This window comes from Phaeoacremonium minimum (assembly GCF_000392275.1).
Source record: "Phaeoacremonium minimum UCRPA7 unplaced genomic scaffold PA7_03_scaffold_162, whole genome shotgun sequence".
Classification (NCBI taxonomy): Eukaryota; Fungi; Ascomycota; class Sordariomycetes; order Togniniales; family Togniniaceae; genus Phaeoacremonium; species Phaeoacremonium minimum.
In genome coordinates, this window is record NW_006921069.1 from 256278 (window position 1) to 276427 (window position 20150).

Consider the following 20150-nt stretch of genomic DNA (forward strand, 5'->3'; position numbering starts at 1 on the left):
CCCATTACAGGTGTTTGTTTAGTTGTTAAAGCAGGTGCATGTCTACAGGTAGGACCATTGTCTAACAAACTCTAAGAAACAACATCAATCGACACGTCTTAAACTATCGGGACTTAATTACCAGACTTTGCTGATATAATTCTATTGTCTCGACTCAAGTATTTTCAAAGACACAAGATCTTGAGTACCCCAGCTCCCGAGTTTGCGGGTTCGAGGAGCTAAGCTTATCAGACCGCCCGCGGCAGAAAACGCCGATAAGCAACTGGGGTTCCCGGCACTCGAAATTTTTCTAACTACTGGCATAAAAATTAATAGCGACTGGACCCCGTCGCCGCCGTCACCACATCCCCAATCACGATAATCACTCTGGGGTCTGCGTCTGCTCGCTAAACCACACTGACTTCTGTCGCCTCGGTCATACTCGCCAAAGCCCTCAAGGGATACCATTCTCCCATACTTCTGTGTCACTCTTCTATTTTCTTGGTGCCGAACGGGAAGTCTAAGGGAATGGCGGATACATCGCTGCAGGTTAGTATTGCCCCGCCCGCTTCTTCAGGCGGTAAGGCATTGCGAAGAAAACATTTGGTGACGAACCCGTGAACAACAGGACCGCCTGCGCGAGCACGCCAAGGCTTTCGACAGCCTACTGTCGCTAATCCCCGCGAAGATGTATTATGGAGAGGACACCAGCGTACGTTCGCTCCCATGTTGTGATGGCGTCTCGCCTTCGGCGGAACCTTGTGCTATCCACGAAATCGAGGCAACTAAGGTTCACGCTCTAGAGCTGAGATGCAATTCTTCAAATCGAGAGAAAGAGGCTCACAATTTTTACAGAATCAATGGAAAGCAAAGAAGCAGACCAAGGAAGAAGCCAAGGCCGCAAAGCGAGGCAAACTAGATCCCGACAGTGCACTTAACCGAAATGCCAAAGAAGTCATGGACGAGCGGGCACGGCAAAAGAGAAAAGCACAGGAGATCGAGGAAGAGGAAGAAAATCAAATTGCCGAGCAGAACGACGATAATGGCGGGATTGATGTTGACAGTGACGTCAATGGCATCGAGAGGGAAAAGCCTCGCGAAGGCCTGAAGCAAAAGATTGCGGATGTTGAGCCCAACAAGAAGCAGAAGTTGTCTACGTCTCAAGAAGAAGAGGAGCCGATCACTCTGTCCACCAAACAGGAGAAGCAGCTCTTGAGGAAGCAGAAGAAATCCGAAAAGAGGGCGGAGAAGAAAAAGACCAGAACGAGTGACAAGAATGTGGATGAAGTGGTAGCGGATGCTGCAGCCCATGAAGAAGTACCCGTTTCGAAAACGACGAAATCAAAAGCAAGAAAGGAGGCTCCTGCGGAGAACATCAACATTTTACCATCTAAGGAAACCGACAATGACAGCGCAGAGGACATTGATCAGGCGGGTGAGATGCAAGCCATCGAAATCTCGGGTCTTGATGGCGAAGGCGAGGTTCAGGAGTTACAGACCTCGTCATCAGAATCTTCACCCAATTCACCCACTTTCGACACAGAGCAAACCCCCAACCAAGCAACTGGTGAACCAGCCAGCACCACCACCTCCATATCCAGCACCGTTCCACCCTCCGAGAGACCTAGACATATCAAAATACCAGCAGACACGACAGCACTACGAGCTCGTTTAGCTGCCAAAATCGAGGCATTACGTGCAGCCCGTAAGGCCGATAATGCAGATGGCAAGCCCATTCGTACCCGTCAGGAACTCATTGAGTCACGTCGAGTCAAACAAGCGGAGCGGAAGGCGCACAAGAAGGAACTGCGTAGGCAGGCCAAAGAGATTGAGGAGCAAAAACGCGAGGAGGCCCTTCTGAGTGCACGCACATCACCCGGCAGCATCATGAGTCCACTACTCAGCTTCGGCTCTCCCGACGATGGTAGCGCAAATCACTTTGCTTTTGGCAGGGTGGCTTTTGCGGATGGTACACAGATGTCACACGATCTAAGCTACGTTAAGGATGGTAGTGCCAAGAAGAAGGGTCCTTCAGACCCCAAGACGGCGCTGGCAAAATTGGAAGCTCAGAAGAAGAGAGTGTCTCATCTAGACGAGGATAAGCGTAAGGAGGTATTAGAGAAAGAGACGTGGCTTGCTGCACGGAAGCGGGCAGAAGGCGAGAAAGTCCGTGATGACGAAACACTCCTGAAGAAAGCCGTCAAGCGGAAGGAAAAGGCAAAGAAAAAGAGCGAGAAGGAGTGGAAGGAGAGAGCGGAAGGTGTGGGCAAGGCTATCAAGCAGCGCCAGCAGAAGCGAGAGGAAAACATCAAGAAGCGACGGGATGAAAAGCTCCTAGGCAAGGCTGGGAAGAAGGGAAAGAAGGCGGTCAAGAAGAACAGGCCAGGCTTCGAGGGCACCTTACGGGTTGGTGGAAAGAAAAGGTAGTCGAACGACCCAGACGGTTGAACGTGCTCCAAGAGTTGCTTCGGAGCGGCATAACATTAGCTGGCCTGTTGTCACCTTGCATATATAATCGTTTCCACGACAATATAGCATGCCAAGTTAATCAAGCTTACATGTAATCACATCAGGACGAGGGAGTTAACCGACTAGTTTGGAAATATTATGTCAATTCCTGTAGTAGACGCTCAAAACTCCTACCACCAGTTTTCCAGACAGTGAAGCAAAGTTTGAAGGATGATGCGCTACAGTACCAAGATGGAGACGCCCTCATCTCCTTTGATCAATTGATCGATTGTTACAAGACCTTTATTTGATACCATCTGTCGGACGAATTGAGTGTCTGGCAGGCTGCGCTAGGTCCTCATTGTGTCCAAGCCATTCCTGACTCTCTTTGAATCCTCTGCCTGCGTGACATTCCGTGCAACGAACAATGTCAAACCCGTTTATGCAGCCGTCTAGATCTCAAGCAAGACGTCCTATGCTTATTCCGCTCCCATACTAACCAACGCAAAATTCCATGTCGTACAGGGACAATCTTCCTTGTAACTCGGGTTTCTTTTCCTTCGGCCTCATGTAAAGGACATCAAAAGGAGGAATTGATTCATAACGTAGTTTTGAAAAGGGAAGAAGGGTAAATTTATAGGAGGGAGTCGAGTCGGGTGAAGACGCTAAGACAAGCAGCAACAACCTCGAGCTGTAGCTCTTTCTCCTTGGCCTTGTTGACTTCCTATAGTGGTTGAGATATGTTAGCTGTAGTCAGGGGGGAAGAAGGGGGATATGCCAAGTCAACGCACATCTGAGATAACCTGCGGCAGATTCGCTCCAATACCATTGCCCGTCGCCTTCTTCCCGAATGGCCACTGGCTATACTCGGCCAGAAGCTCGTCCGTCTGCGTGAAAGCCCGCTCCCGCGCCTCGTGGCCTAGGGTGGATAGCGCGTTTTCTAGGACATTGGCCGCATATGCGGCGCACACCATGGCGATGGTCCTGGTGTATCGGAATTCGAGGTTCTCGGGGAGGAATTGGGAGCCCGGGAGTACAACAGTTCGCTGTGTCAACACGTTGCGAACACGTCGACGGATCTCCTCCTTGGCGCCGCCATCGGCCACTGGGTGGGTGGCCATGTCGAAGAGCAAGAAGTTGCGCTTCTCGGTACGAAGAATGCCTTTATCGACGAGTCCCTTGGCCAGCCGTTCGCGGACCTGTTTGAGTTGATAGCCAATCTTCATTAGATTCCATGTCTCGCCTGAGGAAATCATACGTTAGCCCAGGAGGGTGAGGAGGTATGCCTCCAACGCAGGTGAATTTGCGAGACTAACCGCTCAGTAGATCAATCCAGGAGCTAACGCTCATCTTCTCGCTTGCCTTCATCATCTTTAGGGTTTCGTCGAGGAGAACCTCGCCGGTCAAGGAGTCGTCGACGACCTCGATGATGCGGTCTGCCAGAGGGAATCGCCGTCTAGAGGGGTCTTTCTGCATGCTGATCCTCCCACGGAAGGCAAGTTCGAGGACGATGCACCCACGAAGGGCGTAGGAGATGTTATCATTCCAGAAGGAGAGATAGCCCTGTTGACAATTGCAATTGAGTTAGCAACGGTGGATTCGCGGGTTGGAAGACGTGCAGCTGGGCGTCGCAGGGGGGAAGAGGCGACGAACCTGTTTGTCTTTGAGACCCAGCAGCAGGACCTCCTCCATCAAGGTGAGCTTGGGCTGCTTGCTCCTCTCTGCATTCTCACTGATGTCGCGGGGGTCGAAGGCGATCTTGTGGCCGTTTTCGCCGCTCTCGTAGCTGGTCTCAGGGGCGCTGTCCTTGAAGTTGCTGGAGGAATTGGTGCGGTTGACGGCGCCGCCGTTGCTAGCCTCTGCATCGCCTGTGGGTGCTGCTCCTCCGCCGGCGCCTCTTCGCCGAGTCAATCCCGACGTGGAGGCCATGATTGCTTATCGACAGAGAATCCGGAGAGGGTGGCGTTCCAGGCTGCGTGGTCTTGTCGGGGATGGGATCGATGGTCGTGGAGAAGGGTTTATCGAGGTCTGCTTTAGTGCTAAGGTAGGTAAGGTAACAGTAACAGGTAGGTGCCAGGGTGGGTATTGACAAAAAAAAGGGTGGACCACGGCCGAGCGAGCGCGGAAATTAGCGACAAGGCTGCTGCGTGGCTCATGGCTCGATGCCGCCAGCTGCCTTACAAGGAGCAACTGTTAGCAGAGAGAACAAGGTGCCCATTTTCATTCAGGTCTTGTGCGCACAACTTGAGAACCATTCTGCATCTAGACCACCGCTATTTAATCTATGGCATTTTCTTATCCTATCTCACTTCGATGGCTTCTCATCCAGCTATTTGCAACACATCTATGATCTTCCTTGCTGCACTGTCTACATTGTATCTGGTTAACCTGGTGAGTAGGCAGCAGGGTTTTGCTGTGGTGTGTATCAAAAGCCGATCTCGTATAAGTAGCTCAGCCAGTTCACCTCACACATGGCAAGGTTAACTTGTTATGGGCGCTAGATGGGCGAGCACTTGCTCATCACCCAGACATTCCGCGGGATAAAGACCAAGATAAGGTATTGGAAACTGGTTTAATATCGTCTTTAAGGGAGCGTTATCTTTAGTCGAGATTTCACAACGATATCAGCTCGTGTCACGCTGATCTAGAAGGACAGGAGGCGCAGCACTCTTGCTTTTTCAGCAAATACATACAACCCCATGGGCTGCATAGGTAACAACTTAATTGAATTATAAGACACTCTGATACTCTCTGCAAGAATGAAGCTCAATTGCAGCAACTGCAGCATGAATCACTTTCTGGCTTCATTTGGCTTCGTAACACTCAAGTGGAAGGCACATGCTAAGTCATGTGATTTGTTCCAGCAGGGAGCAATTTCAACAGCATTCTGCCGGCCCCGATTTTCTCCTTCTCCTTCTTTCTTCTTCATCATAAAACCACTCCTCCGGTATGTCCCCCAAGGTTCCTCCTCCTACCCATTCAAGGTCAAATATGCTAACCCTGCCTTCGCAGTATCACTCTAATTGTGTCGTGCTCCATGGCAGTTATTAGGGGAAACCGGAGGACAGATCGAGACCTCAGTCGTCGACTTACCCTCTGGACCACATATGCATCATTGGGCCCTGGAGAAATTTTACTGACGATACAAACTACCCCAATCGAGTTGTCTAGTTTGAAACGATGCCATTCCTCACTTCGCCCCCGTGGCGCAAAGCTCGGTAGCTTGCTTAGGCGCAGGAGTATTGCCTTGGAGTCCACATGCAAGCGAGTTCTGCTGCATGGTCGTATCAGAGTATTCCGTCCGCCTGTCCCACTGCAACCGAAACAAGCTTGAATATTTCAAGCTTGCCTTACCGGTATCGGGATCCGGTTTATAAGCCAACTTTCTCCGAAGTCTTGGAACTGCTCAAGGACCTCTTCGTTCCCAGAGACAGCACGGCAGCAGCCCCTCGGACTTAGAGGCTGACCTGCACGCATCGGCTCACTCGAATAGGTAGGTGGCCGACAGGGCTGGTCGACTGCAATTGTTGGGCTTGCCATCGTGATATTGTAGTATTATCGAAGAATGGTACACAGTAATCGTAATCAAGCTAGGCAAGATGGGTATTCCTCATCCTTACGCTCGGCGCATCGTTTCAAGTGAAGGTGTTGAATACGTCACTGATTTTTTGGCGTTTGCGGGATTTAAAAGATCGTCTTACCGATTCAGGACGTTCTGCCTTCTCAACATGGGAGTCAACGCCCGGATGATGGGTGCGCACAAAGATTCCTCGTGATATTGGACGCCTGCTTTGAAATGCAAGTTGGCGACGCGGTGAGTCCATACGGAAGCCCAAGCGAAGGCACGCCATTGGTTTCGATGGGCATGCCATGTTCTCCAGAACATGCCGCGTGTCGGAGTCCTGCTCTTTGGCTATTGTTTTACCCCCATCGCGCAGGTGTGAAATCAAGCCATAGAGCCAGTATAGTTCCGTTTCCCACGGTGGCTGGGTTGTCAATACGAGTTCCTTGCGCGTATTCTGCCAATCTTTCCAAGGGAGCGTCGGAGGGATTTCTAAAGACTGGCCCAGATAGACCGGCCGATCTCTCTTCTCGCAAAGTTGTCCTAGGTATGACCTCACCAGCTTCTCTTCGGAATACGTAGGTTTTGAGGTAGGCTCCTTGTGAAGAAGGATCCCAGAAGCCTTCAATATGATACTCGCGTCATCTAATGACGATTCTTCCATCACCCAGCCGTTCTCGTCTGCATAAGATTCAGCTTTGTCCCAGTCGAAACCTGCTCCAACGATGTCGATTAGTGTTAAAGTTGGGAAGCGAGCCGCGTACTGGACAGATCTCTCTGTGATAGAATAGCCCCACAGTCGGAGTATCTGAAGTTCTGGAAATGTGTTTTCCTGCTCGCTCCAAGCTCTCATAACCCGATCGTTTACCCGAGGAAACGAAGCCTCCGGGTCGGAAGGTTCAGCAAACTCGAGTATGCCTAGGTTCCTGAGTCGTGCCAATGGCAACAACTCGGTGACTCCAAACGGCATGGGCCCCACGATGCTCACATAAGTAATAAAGTCAAGTGAGGAGGACGTAAGTGGTTGCAGACAGACGTGAAGATCCGAAGCTGGTTCCAGTTGTCGCTGGCTGTGTAATAGTAGGCCTAATGGCCTATCGTCCTTCCTCCCTTGAAGAAGTTTGGAGAAGATCTTCCATGCATGGAGGGAGCAGCGACTGGGATTATTTAGTAGAGGTTGGATAATGACGGGTTGGCGTATCAAGCAGGCAAACCTTCTCCGCGATGATTTCCAAAGTTGCCAGATTATTCGCTCAGGGAATTGCTCAAGGTGATGCTCTGAGACATCGGCCATATTTCTCACCACAACGGTCACTGCCATTTCCACAAGTGACCTTGGCCCTCTTAGGCGAGAAGCCTTTCTGCTTTGCGCATGGGACGGTTGCGAGGACCCCATGGTCTCCGGTTGTGGATACCTCACGGCGTTCCGGGATCGAGGCGTGATGTCTGAAGTGTCCCAAAATCAACGGAACGGAGTTGATCTAGACGAGACTGAATATCTGTGGTTGTTGGTGGGTTGTATAGAATGGCGGGGCGGTAGTAGTGTTAGTACCTGGCCAGGGAGACCGTAGGTAATCAAGCACAGGAATACTCGTTTCTCCCGAAAGGCTACAGACACAAGTCTACATGATGGGCATGCTGCATAGCTCCGCGCTCCAATGTGATGATGGTGTAGGCGCCTATTGCCACGACGATAATTACTTTTGATTCCCGTTGCGCCCTAGATAACATGCAGTAATTAACAGAGAATGATGTCGGTGTCATGGAGATCAAGTTCCATGTAGCCCAAATAATAACCGCTGGATATTTCTCTTGCACCCCATTGCTCATCCTCCCCCTGTTGGTACATCCAGTCGCCTTCCCTCGTGGCCCGAAAAACGTCCCATGAGGCTTTATAGCATAGGCTTGAGGTCTTCGGCGACGGTAAAAGGTGCCTCAGTCTTGCTCTTCACCTCCTCCACTGTTACACCATCCGCAATCTCAATCAAGGTCAATCCATGCGCGAAGTCAACATCAAACACGCCCTGCATCCGCTGTCAGCCTCTATTGCCCAGAAGACGATATATTCTGTAGAACAAGTACTTACCAGCTCGGTGATAATTCTTGAGACGCAGGCCTTGCCTGTCAATGGGAAAGCGCACTGCTTCACGATCTTCGCGTTGCCCTTCTTGTCCGTGTGCTCCATCGTGACCACGACCTTTGTCGCACTTGGGTTACTAACGAGATCCATGGCACCGCCGAATCCCTTGACCTTGCCAGGCAGCATCCAGTTAGCAAGGTCGCCATTGGCGCTGACTTGCATGGCTCCGAGGATAGTCAAGTTGATACGTCCACTTCTGATCATGCCAAAGCTCTCCTCACTACCGAACACCGCTGCGCCGGGCTTGAGTGTGACTGTCTCCTTGCCGGCATTGATGAGATCAGCATCCTCCTCGCCCTTCCTCGGGTAGGGCCCCAGGCCAAGAATGCCGTTCTCGCTCTGCAGCTGGACTTCCACCTCGGGGCCAACAAAGCCCGGAGCCAGCATGGGCATGCCGATGCCTAAATTGGCATACATGCCGTTCTGGAACTCCTTGGCGGCCCGGCGCACAATGCGCTCGCGCTTCGCCGCCGTGTCACCGGTGCCCAGGGCCTTCTTAGCATCGGCGTCGTCGTCGTCCTTGGCCCAGGTGTACTTTTCAATTTTCTTGGGGCTGGTGCTCTGGATGACTCGCTTGACGTAGATTCCAGGCAGGTGGACGGCCTCGGGCGGGATTTCACCCGGCTCGACAATGTGCTCAGCTTCCACAATGGTCATCTTTGCGTTGCGGCCCATGGCTCCGTTGAAGTTGTTGGCAGCGAGCCGGAACTGGCAATTGCCTAGTTTGTCGGCGCGGTACGCCTTGACAAAGGCGTAGTCACCGGCAATGCTGTGCTCGAGGAGATAGCTCTTGCCGTTGAACACCTTGACGTCCTTGGGATATGAGTACTGGTCCGGGGAGCCGTCGGCCTTGTTCCTCAGCGGAAGCTCACCAGTCTGCACGACCGTTCCGAAGGCGGCCGGTGTGTAGAAGGCCGGGATGCCCTTTCCGCCGGCCGCACATCGCTCGGCGAGGGTACCCTGCGGGGTCAGTTCCAGCTCGACCTCGCCAGTCAGATACATCTTCTCGAACGTGCGGTTTTCTCCAATGTAGGAAGCGATCATCTTGCGGATCTGTTTCGTCTTGAGGAGCTTGCCGAGACCGCTGTCGTCGGTGCCGGCGTTGTTTGAGACGGCTGTCAGGCCAGTAATCTCGGGCTTGTTCAACACCTCGTCGATCAGCGTGTCAGGGACGCCGCAGAGCCCAAAGCCACCGCACAGCAGTGTCGAGTCGGGCTTCAAGTCCTTCAGTGCCTCCGTAGCCGAGGGGTAGACCTTGTTAATCTCGGCTCTCCTGGACGTGGCCGAGAAGGCCCGCGCGAACAGGGCAGCATGCTACACAGAGGGCACGAATGCTAAGTCAGCTACGTTCAATGGCTGGCTCCCGCAGACGGATGAGCTTCTGGCAGAGGAGGTATCATGAAGACGCACATTTGATCCATGCCGCGAGTATGCGCGCAGGACTCTCATAGACAAGGCAGCGGACGCCATATTGAAAGCTCGGTCTATGAACCAAAGAGCTTCTACGTGGGACAAACAGGTCTAACAACACTCGCGAGAGCACAACTTCGGGTACGGTACGAGGAGGAAGAAGGCCCCTACAAGTTGCAACCCGAGACGTTACGGTAGAAGTAGAGTGACTGACTGACTTGAAGAGAGCAACGCCGAGGAACGGAACGTCTCCGAGGTTTTAAACCATGGGGATGCGACAGGCGGGAGAGAGTAGCTAATTAGTCTGTCTTGGGGTCTTGCTGCTTGCCCCGAAGTCGATACCTACCTACCATTGGCATCTCCGCATTGAGGAGCTAGGACCGTGGGACCTTGGAAGTACCTACAGCCCTGAAGTACCTACCTACTTGTCGAGGACTTCTCTTCCAATTGCCTGGGGGTTCTCGTGCCGTGAATGGCCGATGCTGGGTAGGCTTCGCTGGGGGTCTCGGGTTTAGCGAGTGCACTACGTACTATGCAGGATCCATCCACCTCGGGTACCCTTCGGAGCTTTGGTACCTGTCGGGTGGGCGATGCTCTTTGGTGCGGCGTCGCGGGGAATACACGCCGACGCCAACAGGGCTGGGGAAGCCGGCTTCGGGAAGGCCAATCGGCAACAGTTGGATAAGAATAATACCGGCCGCCTACTCCAAAACCTACTAAGACACTCGAACCCGCTCTCGACCACTCGGCCACATGCCGCGGCAACAGGCCGCTGACTAAGAACCCCAATTTTGCATTGGAGGCACTGGCCTCTTCCCAGATGGTACCACCAGGATGCGGTAATTGGATTTCCCGGTCCAGTACCACGGCCCGGGACTCACCTCCATCGGAAAGTGGCGGTGCTGGCCAGGCCCTCAACGCCAGTCAGAGATCTTTTCCTCTGTGAATGCAAGCGATATATGAAGCTCCGTCCTTTGCACACAACGACACATTACCGAAGAGCAGCGTACAATGGACGTGATTACACGGTGTAGTGTGCATGCCGGTGGTGATCTTTTCGTGCGTGTCCAGAGCACGGGAAGGAGCAAGTCTTCCACGGGACCCTCATACCTATGGCTAATTCCCCTATCGTTGACTGCTTAGTGTGCTGCCCAGATATGTCCCGACGCCGGAGCCCAGATGGCCAAAGTTAACGGATCGTACATGAAAGGCCCCTGGCTATTATTCTTCGTAACTCCTGCTAAGCTCTCCTAGAGAATAGCCTGCTAGTCGCCGTCCAGTGTCCATTGCATTTTGTACATTCTAGTCCGGCACAAAGAGTAATGGCTTTTTGTATCTCCTACTTTAAACACTGGGCACCACCAAGTCGACACAATGTTTTAAAAGTAACATTTGTAGTAGCTACGAATTCAAATGCCAGCCTAGAGGAGAACGCTCGCATCTTATCTTATGTATAAGTCATGTTCTATAAGGCGAGAACGTGAGCCCCCCGGGCACACTCTGGGATGCCCAACCAAGCCGCCCCTTGATCGTAATGGTGTAACCACAGAAAAATCAATATGTCCACCTTTACACCAGCAATGCTGCCTATACGAGCCAGATGTCGTGCATGGCTCGAAACGATGCAGAAAATCGCTCCTAGAGAATCAGTGTCTCACGTCGCCTTGGGGTTGCGCTCCGCGCAAGGTCAAAGGATACGACAATGTACAGACCCTCCTGTGGTGCAGGACCTTACACGGAAGTCCCAGGATGCAAACCGGCCGCTGGGGAAGGGGAATGCATCTAACGAGCACTCGCGCCTGCTGTGGAGCCCGGGTTGTGCAGGTCCACATTGAACGTCCAACGTCCTGTGTCCTACGTTAGTTTCATTGCCGGCAGGGCTGCAAAAATGTCAGGTGGAGCGACATACCGTTGGCAAGGTTCTCGGCCGTGTCCTCGAGGAGAACTATCCGTCTCTTATTGCAGTACGAGGTCTTGTCCATGATCTCAACCTTCAACTTTGGATCCGAGAGCTCCGGGATGGGCTTCTCGAACATCTCCGACAAGGCCTCGACGGCCATCTCCAGATCCTTCTGGTTGTCCTCGAAGATTTCAGTCAAGTTGTTGCGGGCAAGATAAAATGCGAATGCATATGTCCACTTTAGCGTCTGACGACAGGTCTGGAGGGCCTGAGATGCCGAATTAAGGTATTGAACCTCAATCCATGACATTCCGGAAGCGGTCTGCAGCTGTACCATCTTCTTCTCTGTTTTCTGGTATATATCCTTGTCGAGGCGAGCAGACTGCTCGTGATTCGCGTATCTATTGTAGTAATGCAGATATCTCTCCAGAGACACGCGAGAACGGGCCTGAGCATCCCGGGCTTCGGTGCCGCTCTTCTCCTCAAATCTGTTGCAATTGTACCAACTTGTCCCGTGCTCAGACCACAACCCCATGCACATCCAGCAAAACTCATGCTTGCACTTGCGGCACGTCATATGGTTGCAGCCGCCATTCTTCTCGATTGTGGAATTGCACTTGGGACACTCCTTGGTGTTTGCGGAGATCCAATTTGCAGTCTCGCTGTCATCTGCGCACTTCTTCAACCATCGCTTGACCAGCTCGCACGGTGCGGGCTGATGATCATTGAGGATACAGCCGAAACAGAACCGGTGGCCACAGGCACATGCAACTGTAGGGACGACCCGATCTAGATCCTTCTTCTTGACGGCGCATTCGACGGCATTCTCACAGTCTGGAGCGGGACACCACTTGAGCGTATCCTTATCCTCAACGTACGTCCGGTTCAGCAGCTGATGATAGCGCTCCGCGAGTGCAGGCGTAACAAGAAGATCTAAAGAACGAGCATCGATGATGCGTGGGCACCCGTCGGAGGGGCACTGAATGCGTGCCGCCTCGCCCTCCTCGCGGATCTTCTGCGTAAGATAATGCCGATAGCAATTGACACAATATCTATGGCCACACTTCATGGCAAATGACTGAAGTCCCTCCTCGTCCTCGCAACAGATGTCACAAACGAAGCCCGGAATCGCCTCAAGGTGGGCCAACTCGGAAGAACTGGAACCAAGTCCGGCTACTTCTAGAACATATCTTGGTCTATCCATGTAGTTCTCGATCAGACGCTCCTTGTTCCAGCGGAAATGGCGAAGCAGTATGGCGGCGTCCTCCTTTCGAATGTCTAAGATCATGTTGACCTCGCTGATCAGATCGTCTTGCTGTTTCTGGATATCCGCAGGTTGGTAGACTTTGTAGTTGATGTCGTAAGCAACTCTTTTCTTTTGGGTGAAGTCTTTCTGCAAACCGAGATCTGGATCGGGTTCATCGTCGAAATCGAAGTCTGGAAGAAACTGGTTAGTACAGTCTGTTCTGCTCGTGGAGAAGGGTAGATGCCATGTAATAGTGATGCGACCGCTCTATAGCCAAGGGAAGTAGGGGGAGGCAAAGACAGACCTTCGGCTCCCGACATGTCATTGTCACTGTCATCTTGGAGGACGTCATCCTCGCTAGAGACAGCGGACATGAAGTCGTCGTCCGAATCCATGCCGACGGAGGTGTTGGTGACCGGAGTGGGCGGTGCGGCTGTCTGAGGGCCTGCTGAGGCGAGGATCCTCTTGTTTGGAACAGAGTCTTGGACTGTGGAGGATATCGTCGCCTCAGCGGCTTTCCGCTTGCGGGTTATGGGAGGAATGATGCCGACTGGGTGGAAGAACGGAGGGAGATGCGTAGCAACCCGTCGTAAGAGAACGAAGCACGGCGAGTAGTGGATGTCTGTAGCGAGGAGGTGGGCAGGCGGTCAGAAGGGGATGTATAAGCCGCGCAGCTGCGTCGGGATGCTGTCTACGAAGGCCGGGACTCGATCGGCGATGGAGGCGGGAGGCGGGAGGCGGGAGCCGACAGCACGCAAGGGCAATAATCGAGACAGTACTCCAAGCTTGCGTGTGTGTTGCGTGTATATGTGAATGTATGTGTTGATGGGAGGAAGATGGCTGCCAAGGAGGGGTTCGTTCTGAGTTGGGTGTCGACAACCAAAGGGGGCCGCAGATGGACCGAACAGGACGATGACTACAGTAGAGAAGGAAGACGAGTGGGGGCGGCGAGACGAGACAAGGCGAGACAAGATGAGGCGATGGAAAATGGACCCGAGTCGGAAGTCGGACACGCGAGGGTTGATAATCAATCCACAGAACACAGCGTCCGGAGGGGAGAGGAAACGGGGTCGACGTCGACGATGACGGTGATGGTGACAGAAAGATGGGCTGCGTGAGGTTTGTATAGCGGCCAAGATCAATCAGTCATGCCTGTCTGGCTGTCTGTCTGTCTGCTTGTCAGACAGTCAGATTCAATGAGGTAACGGGGCGGCGGCGGCGTTAAGAGATGGGGTATCAAGTGCACTGAGTGCAGTTTGCGGCAAGGCAGGCACGATAGGCGGCAGGATACCCACCTACCCACCCACCACCCACTACCCACCTATCTTAGGTACCGTACCTGCCCATCCAGGCTGCCACACCAGCAAAGCTCTTGCTTGCACTTTGGCCTGGGCATCAAGTAAGCTTGGGTACGTGTCAACCTTCACACTGACCCCGACTGGAGCAAGTAGCTCAAATTTGATTACTTTTATTGGACAAGGCGGACGTGCTGGGGTAGGTAGTTGTCATACTCCAGCGTTCTGGGCATCTTGATCGTATGCTCAGCCAGTCTGTCATATCTGGGTCTCGGTTGATATATACCTAGCTAATGGGCTCTGAGGTAAAGGGTTACTTACAAGCGTTACCGGGAGTACCTACGGAGGCAGGGAGGAGGATGCAGCTATCAGATTATCTGCAACGACATCGTGCGTGCACAGGGTGGTGGGGACGCAGAAACACTTCAGTTTTCCTCCGTGGTAGACACATACAAACCAGTCGGCTGTTACCGACGTTTTGCAAGAAGAAATATAAGGGGCACTGGCCGAAAATGCTGTTTCGGTGTTTGATATTCGATGCCGTCATCAATACTCTTTGAAGACCTCCCTTGGCTACGTGACCTGTTTACAAAGCTGTCGGATACCTTGGTACTCGTGACATGAAGGACTGCTGGCAAATTCAGGGGCTTGCCTCTGTAATGAATAGACTAGACATATCGAGGTATGTCATCCAGCCATGCATACATATATATACCTTGAATACCTGCTTCTCAATATTATGCAGGCCACTTTCTCCATACCTTTGCCAGCCTGCGATTGGGCACGTGCTTGATAATCTGCATAAGCAGCGCGTGCCGTGCCTACTGTACCGTAGGTAGATATCTCGTAAGCAAGCCTAGGTGTATTGTCTGAGAATCTCACTTGACCTAATTCCATTATTCGGTATGTAAATACCTAAGTGAATATCTCCCGCGAGGGTGGAAGAGACGCAATATTCAATACATGAGAGCGTGTTGAATAGATGATATGGGTACGCCTCACGTAGAATGCGGTGCGTGCACGGACAGCCACCTGGATCGTTACTGTTATCGACCATTCCTTCTGTATCTCGGACGTGATGTCATAGCAACCTCGTTGAGCCGCACGCCATCGCACCTCAAAAAGTAACGACCTCTTATACATACCTCAGTCAGTCTCAATTGACACACTGTCCGTCCACTGGCACTTTTCGCGTACAGCTATCTCGGTTCGAATCCCTCAGAACACAATTCACGCCTGACACACTGAACCCAAAGTGATGGCGTTCAGAGCTTGTTTTCGACCTGCTGCCGTGGCTGGCCGGTCTGCCACTCGCAATTTCCACTCAACCCGACCTGCTTTTGTGAATGTTGGTGACGAGATCCCCAACCTCGAGGTCCTCGTTGAAGGCTCTCCCGGCAACAAAGTCAACCTCGCTCGCGAATTTGCGTCCGGAAATGGGCTCATCATCGGCGTCCCAGGTGCCTTCAGTGAGTCTAACCCTACCCCACCTGCTCAAGCCTTGTGCTGCGCTGGCCCCTGAGCTCATGCTTAGGTTACAAGCGGGCTTAGCGAGAATTGCCTTGTCCCCGTATCTCATCAGACAACTCAAGGACTTGAAATGGCGCTGACTGATATATGTCTAAAGGCGGTGCTTGCTCTCAAACGCATGTCCCATCATATATCACCCACCCTCGGATCCAGGACGTTGGACAAGTTTTCGTGGTGGCTGTCAATGATGCCTTCGTGACAAAGGCCTGGGGTGAGGCGCTTGATCCCGGCAAGACGACTGGCGTAAGTCGAATCTATACTAGCCCCGTATCATAGCCTAGCTTTGGGGGAGCAGGCGGGCTTTGGATACAACTACTGCCCTAGTCCCGCACGTATTACCTGCATATCCCCGTCCAGCCCTTTTGCTGGTTGTTGCCACTCCATTCACAATCAAACTGATAACAACCTCACATCCACAGTTTCGATTTCTCGGTGACCCCAGTGCCGAATTCACAAAGGCCCTTGATCTTGATTTCGATGCCTCAAAGATCTTTGGCGGCGTTCGAAGCAAGCGTTACGCTCTTGTCATCGAAGACGGTAAAGTGAAGTCAGTCTCTCCCCAAATACGTTATTCTGTCTCTGGGTGGTGATTAAATATTGAGCTCTCATACCAGGTCCGTAAATGTCGAAAAGGATAATACCGGAACAAATGACTCGAGTAAGCAACACATTTGTTTGATTCCTGGTCTCCCATGGCCATATACCCAGCCTCAAAGCACATTTCAACGGTGGCGAATGATCTCAGAGACACCTCCCTTGAAACATCCCCCGAGGCGTTATTTTTATTGTCTCTATACTGTTTCCACCAACATTTACTGACATGGTACACTCAGTGGCGGATAAGGTCCTAGGTGCTACCGGTACCACCGGTATAGACTGGAATGCCTAAGAATTGAACAAAGTTGCTCAGTGTTTTCTGGCCCTTGCTCTTCAGTACTACTTCCCGCTATGCGGTATCTCTTGTATACCTCGTTGTGTATATGATTGCTGTCCGCAGTGTTACAGTGGCTGCTACCCTTGGGTTGATAATCTGTGAAATGGGATGCTACCCTCCACGACTTTCGCGGACCAAAGCAGTTGGGGTTTGGTAAATAGCCTCTGTATATTATGTCTGGGCCCTCTCTATACTTTCCAATCGAACCGTTTCTATGGCATGCTTTGGGCCGACTTTATTCGACATAATAGATTGTGCTAGTACTCCAAACGATCTGTCCGCTGAATGCCTATCAAGCGGCATATATTGAGCCATCTCGGAGAGACTGTCCTTTGTTTCCATTGAGTCCTCAACTGTGTCCCAGGCCGTGTTGCCCCTCACACTGGACCATTCACCATGCGAATTACTGGGCCCAGCCAGGTTTCCCAGTCCTCGAACAATCCAGGCTCTCCACCCCAACGCTGAACTGAATATAACCAACGATAGTCCCCGCCACCGAGCTGAATCTTGGCGCCATTGTCGTCCGTAACAGATAAACCGTATCCCGAAGGGCTATAATTATTGGCCGGGGAAAGAAGTCCAGTGACCGTTTTCAGGGCCCCGTAACTCTCGAAGCCCAGAAACGACGAAGTCGGGATTGTACTTCCCTGTAAATAATCTATTTGCGTGGTATTATCGAATCCCCAGTGTGTTGGTTGGATAGTGGTGTTCGCTGGCAGAATGTCGATTCGGTAAGCTGTGGTCCAAAGATCGTAATTCGCGGAGGAGCCATATTTCATTGTGTTGTTTACCTCCAGAAAATCTTTGATCCACACTCGGCTCCCCGTAGGAAGGTCATAGTAAATACCAGGTATGGTGACCGATCCAGATTGCGCGATTGTCATGGAGTTTGTGTTATATAGCGAAAACGGGGGGCCGCTGTAAGGAATACCAAAATTTTCTCCGTCTGCGTCGTGTACTGCAGCATTTAGAATTAGCGACTACCTTGACAGCATGGCAGAAGAGCAAGACAGGCGCATTTGAAGCATTTCAAGCGTGACTTCTGTTTTGCCTGGAGTCTCGGTTTGAAATGCCCAAAACATAACTATAGCAGGCTGTATTAGCCAGAGGCGCTCACCTTGGATATATCCCCCAAAGACAGGGCGATTCCCTGGATCGACATCTGTAGGAGGTATAATTTTTACGGCAACTTGTACTGTCTTGCCTGCTGCCACTTTAACGGAGGATGGAGAGAATTGGGCTGCACCATAATTGGGCTGTTGCGCGATCTCGCGATACTGCAATAGCTCATTCATGTAACCAGCACCTTGGTGTGAGAAGGTGTACGACTTGGTTTTGAGAGATTTGTTGGTGATTGTGACGTTCGCAGCGCCATAAAGTGTTTTTGATACATCTGACGCAAGAATCTCACCGGGGCTCACTTGACTTCTTGCAGTGATTGCTTTCAAAACATTGACAAGGCCACCTCCCTGCTGCTGGGTTGCAGAGAGCATAGTCTGGTTGAATATCCTTTGATGCCGAAGTTAACACACTGTCACCATGGCAGACATACAAATAAAAAGATGTCAGTGATATATGAAACGAAATCAAATGGGATCTCAAAATTGAGACTTTGCCCCAGGTTCAAAGTGGGCGGGGAGGGCATCAGGTCTGGAAAAGGGGTGCTCACCAAGGCATGGGATTTGCTGTAGTCTGGAGAAGTGCGATGATTTCACCAGGAGTCGCTGCGGGAAATTGTGACTTCACCAATGCGTAACAGCCCGCTATATATGGGGTAGCCATGGACGTTCCGGAGAGAACGCCGTAGCCGCCATAAGTTCCGAGTGGGTAAGTGGATAGAATCTGCCTCGTTTGTGTCAGTGTGTGTGTGTGTGTTTTCGATCGTTGATTGTAATGAAGATGCCCACGCAATTTCTATATTGAACTCATGGAAACACTCACGTTGCCTCCTGGGGCTGAAATCTGAGGTTTGAGCTTGCACCTGAGTCTCACGGGTCCGAAAGACGAATAGTAGTCAACCATTCCGCCGGTAGTCTGAGCAGGACTGGAATAGCTAGGCAGCAAGGGGAATTTCAACTTATACTTTCCGCTTCCTGAAGTAGCAGCCAAATTCGCCGTGAACGTAGAGGCATCAGAGATTCCCATGGCAATGAATTGGGTAGTACCAATGCGTGCCTGGTTCGGGAGGTTATATGGGATGTTGTATACGTTAGTGGTGTTGGCCCAATACCCAAGCACATATTTTGGTGAAAAACGTGTGCAGCAGACGGTCGCACTCGATGGCCGGCAGTTGTCGTTGACTTCAAACGCGAATATTGTGTTGTTGAGCTGGCCAGAAGCTTGGACAGCAGTGACAGCGTCTTCCCATGAGTCCGCTGAGCAGCCATCAGCCACTTGGTATACATCGAGTTGCTGAAACGGGATGGGCCAAACAGAAGCGTATGACAGCTTAGCACCACGAGAGTCCGAAGCACCGTATACAAGAGGGAACTCTGCATTCGCAACTGCGCCAACACCTATCGCACCAGGCTCAGTACTCGGCCACTCCTCCGTGTACATATTGTTCGCATAGGCGCTGCCGACACCATTGTTCGCCATTGCCACAACGACTCCAACACCGGCTTTGTATAGCTTATCGGTAACCTCGGCCAAAGGATCGCCCTGACCGTTAATTGGCGGGAGACCAATCGCAAGAGACATTGAGACTAGATCCATGCCATCCTCGAGAGCCTTGAGCATTGCTGCGAGGATGTAGTCACTACCTGGACTATGTGTGTTGCAATCAAAGACTCTATACATGTCTTCGAAGTAAGGAGTCAGCAGTTACTATTCCAGCACAACACAGGCATAGGATTTGAATTTGATATAATTACTCCCTGAGAAGCTCTTCAATCTCGATACAAGTGACTGGAAGAAGAGACATGTTTTGGGAGGGATTAAGGAGCCGGGAAACTACTTACACAGAGAAGCCTCAGGAGCAACGCCACTGAGGGGAAGCCCAAGGGGAGGAACAAGGGGGTTCACTACATAGAGTCAGGTCAGCATTTGCCTTGATAAGGCCATGTTGTAAGGGCTGGAAAGAGTTCTTTGGCATATCTGAAAAATAAAGTCCAAACCGAGAGCAGGCTACCGTCATCTGAACTCAAACATACATACAAAGAGGCAGAGTCGATCGTTACTTACTTCCTACGATACCTGCGAGTGTATTTAGCATGCAAACTATAGAAAGCCGACGAGAGTTGCTCACCAGCGACATGACTGCCATGCGCACCGCCATAGCAGGTTGCAAGAGGGTCGGTAGTATTCACAAGAGTCCCGTTATCGCTAACCCAGCTATAACCACCAGCAATTTTACGGCCTTTTCCAAAGCCTCCGCCGAGAGCTGGATGCCGATAGTCGACACCGGTATCTATTATGCCAACTCTAACACCACGGCCCTTAATTCCAATTTTGTGAAGCTTGTCCACTCCAGACATTTCAAGGGCACCGTCTAAATTTCCGGTTCCCGTTGGAAAGTTCAGTGGCGCTGGGTTAGAAAAAGACATTGCAGAGAATGCCGGAGCATCTGTGACGTTGCCAGGCGGCTTTATCAGGTAAACTTCATACACAGGGGACACAGAAAGAACACCAGGAATGTTCTCTAGTTGTGCTCTGGCTGCATCAGACGAGAAAACGCCAGAGACACGAAGAGAAAGGCCGAGGTACG

The 20150-nt window shown here is 51.7% G+C and overlaps 5 protein-coding genes across 5 annotated transcripts; 2 read left to right on the forward strand and 3 right to left on the reverse strand.

Moving 5' to 3' along the window:
* Positions 1–674: 674 nt before the first annotated feature.
* Positions 675–2406, forward strand: UCRPA7_2522 (putative surfeit locus protein 6 protein; the record flags this gene model as incomplete). The annotated part of the gene is made up of 2 exons (XM_007915101.1): positions 675–691; positions 783–2406. The coding sequence occupies 2 exons, from the start codon at positions 675–677 to the stop codon at positions 2404–2406; spliced, it is 1641 nt and encodes a 546-aa protein (XP_007913292.1).
* Positions 2407–3061: 655 nt separating this feature from the next.
* On the reverse strand, positions 3062–4356 carry UCRPA7_2523 (putative vacuolar protein sorting-associated protein 74 protein; the record flags this gene model as incomplete). The annotated part of the gene is made up of 4 exons (XM_007915098.1): positions 3062–3151; positions 3219–3670; positions 3744–3990; positions 4081–4356. 4 exons carry the CDS (start codon positions 4354–4356, stop codon positions 3062–3064), a joined length of 1065 nt encoding a protein of 354 aa, XP_007913289.1.
* Positions 4357–7881: 3525 nt separating this feature from the next.
* UCRPA7_2524 (putative succinyl- :3-ketoacid-coenzyme a transferase subunit a protein) lies at positions 7882–9892 on the reverse strand (the record flags this gene model as incomplete). Its single annotated transcript, XM_007915047.1, has 3 exons — positions 7882–8013; positions 8076–9443; positions 9890–9892. 3 exons carry the CDS (start codon positions 9890–9892, stop codon positions 7882–7884), a joined length of 1503 nt encoding a protein of 500 aa, XP_007913238.1.
* Positions 9893–11321: 1429 nt separating this feature from the next.
* Positions 11322–13080, reverse strand: UCRPA7_2525 (putative ibr domain-containing protein; the record flags this gene model as incomplete). The annotated part of the gene is made up of 3 exons (XM_007915062.1): positions 11322–11386; positions 11449–12876; positions 12990–13080. 3 exons carry the CDS (start codon positions 13078–13080, stop codon positions 11322–11324), a joined length of 1584 nt encoding a protein of 527 aa, XP_007913253.1.
* Positions 13081–15238: 2158 nt separating this feature from the next.
* On the forward strand, positions 15239–16399 carry UCRPA7_2526 (putative tsa family protein; the record flags this gene model as incomplete). The annotated part of the gene is made up of 5 exons (XM_007915069.1): positions 15239–15449; positions 15608–15753; positions 15930–16057; positions 16125–16168; positions 16344–16399. The coding sequence occupies 5 exons, from the start codon at positions 15239–15241 to the stop codon at positions 16397–16399; spliced, it is 585 nt and encodes a 194-aa protein (XP_007913260.1).
* Positions 16400–20150: the final 3751 nt, after the last annotated feature.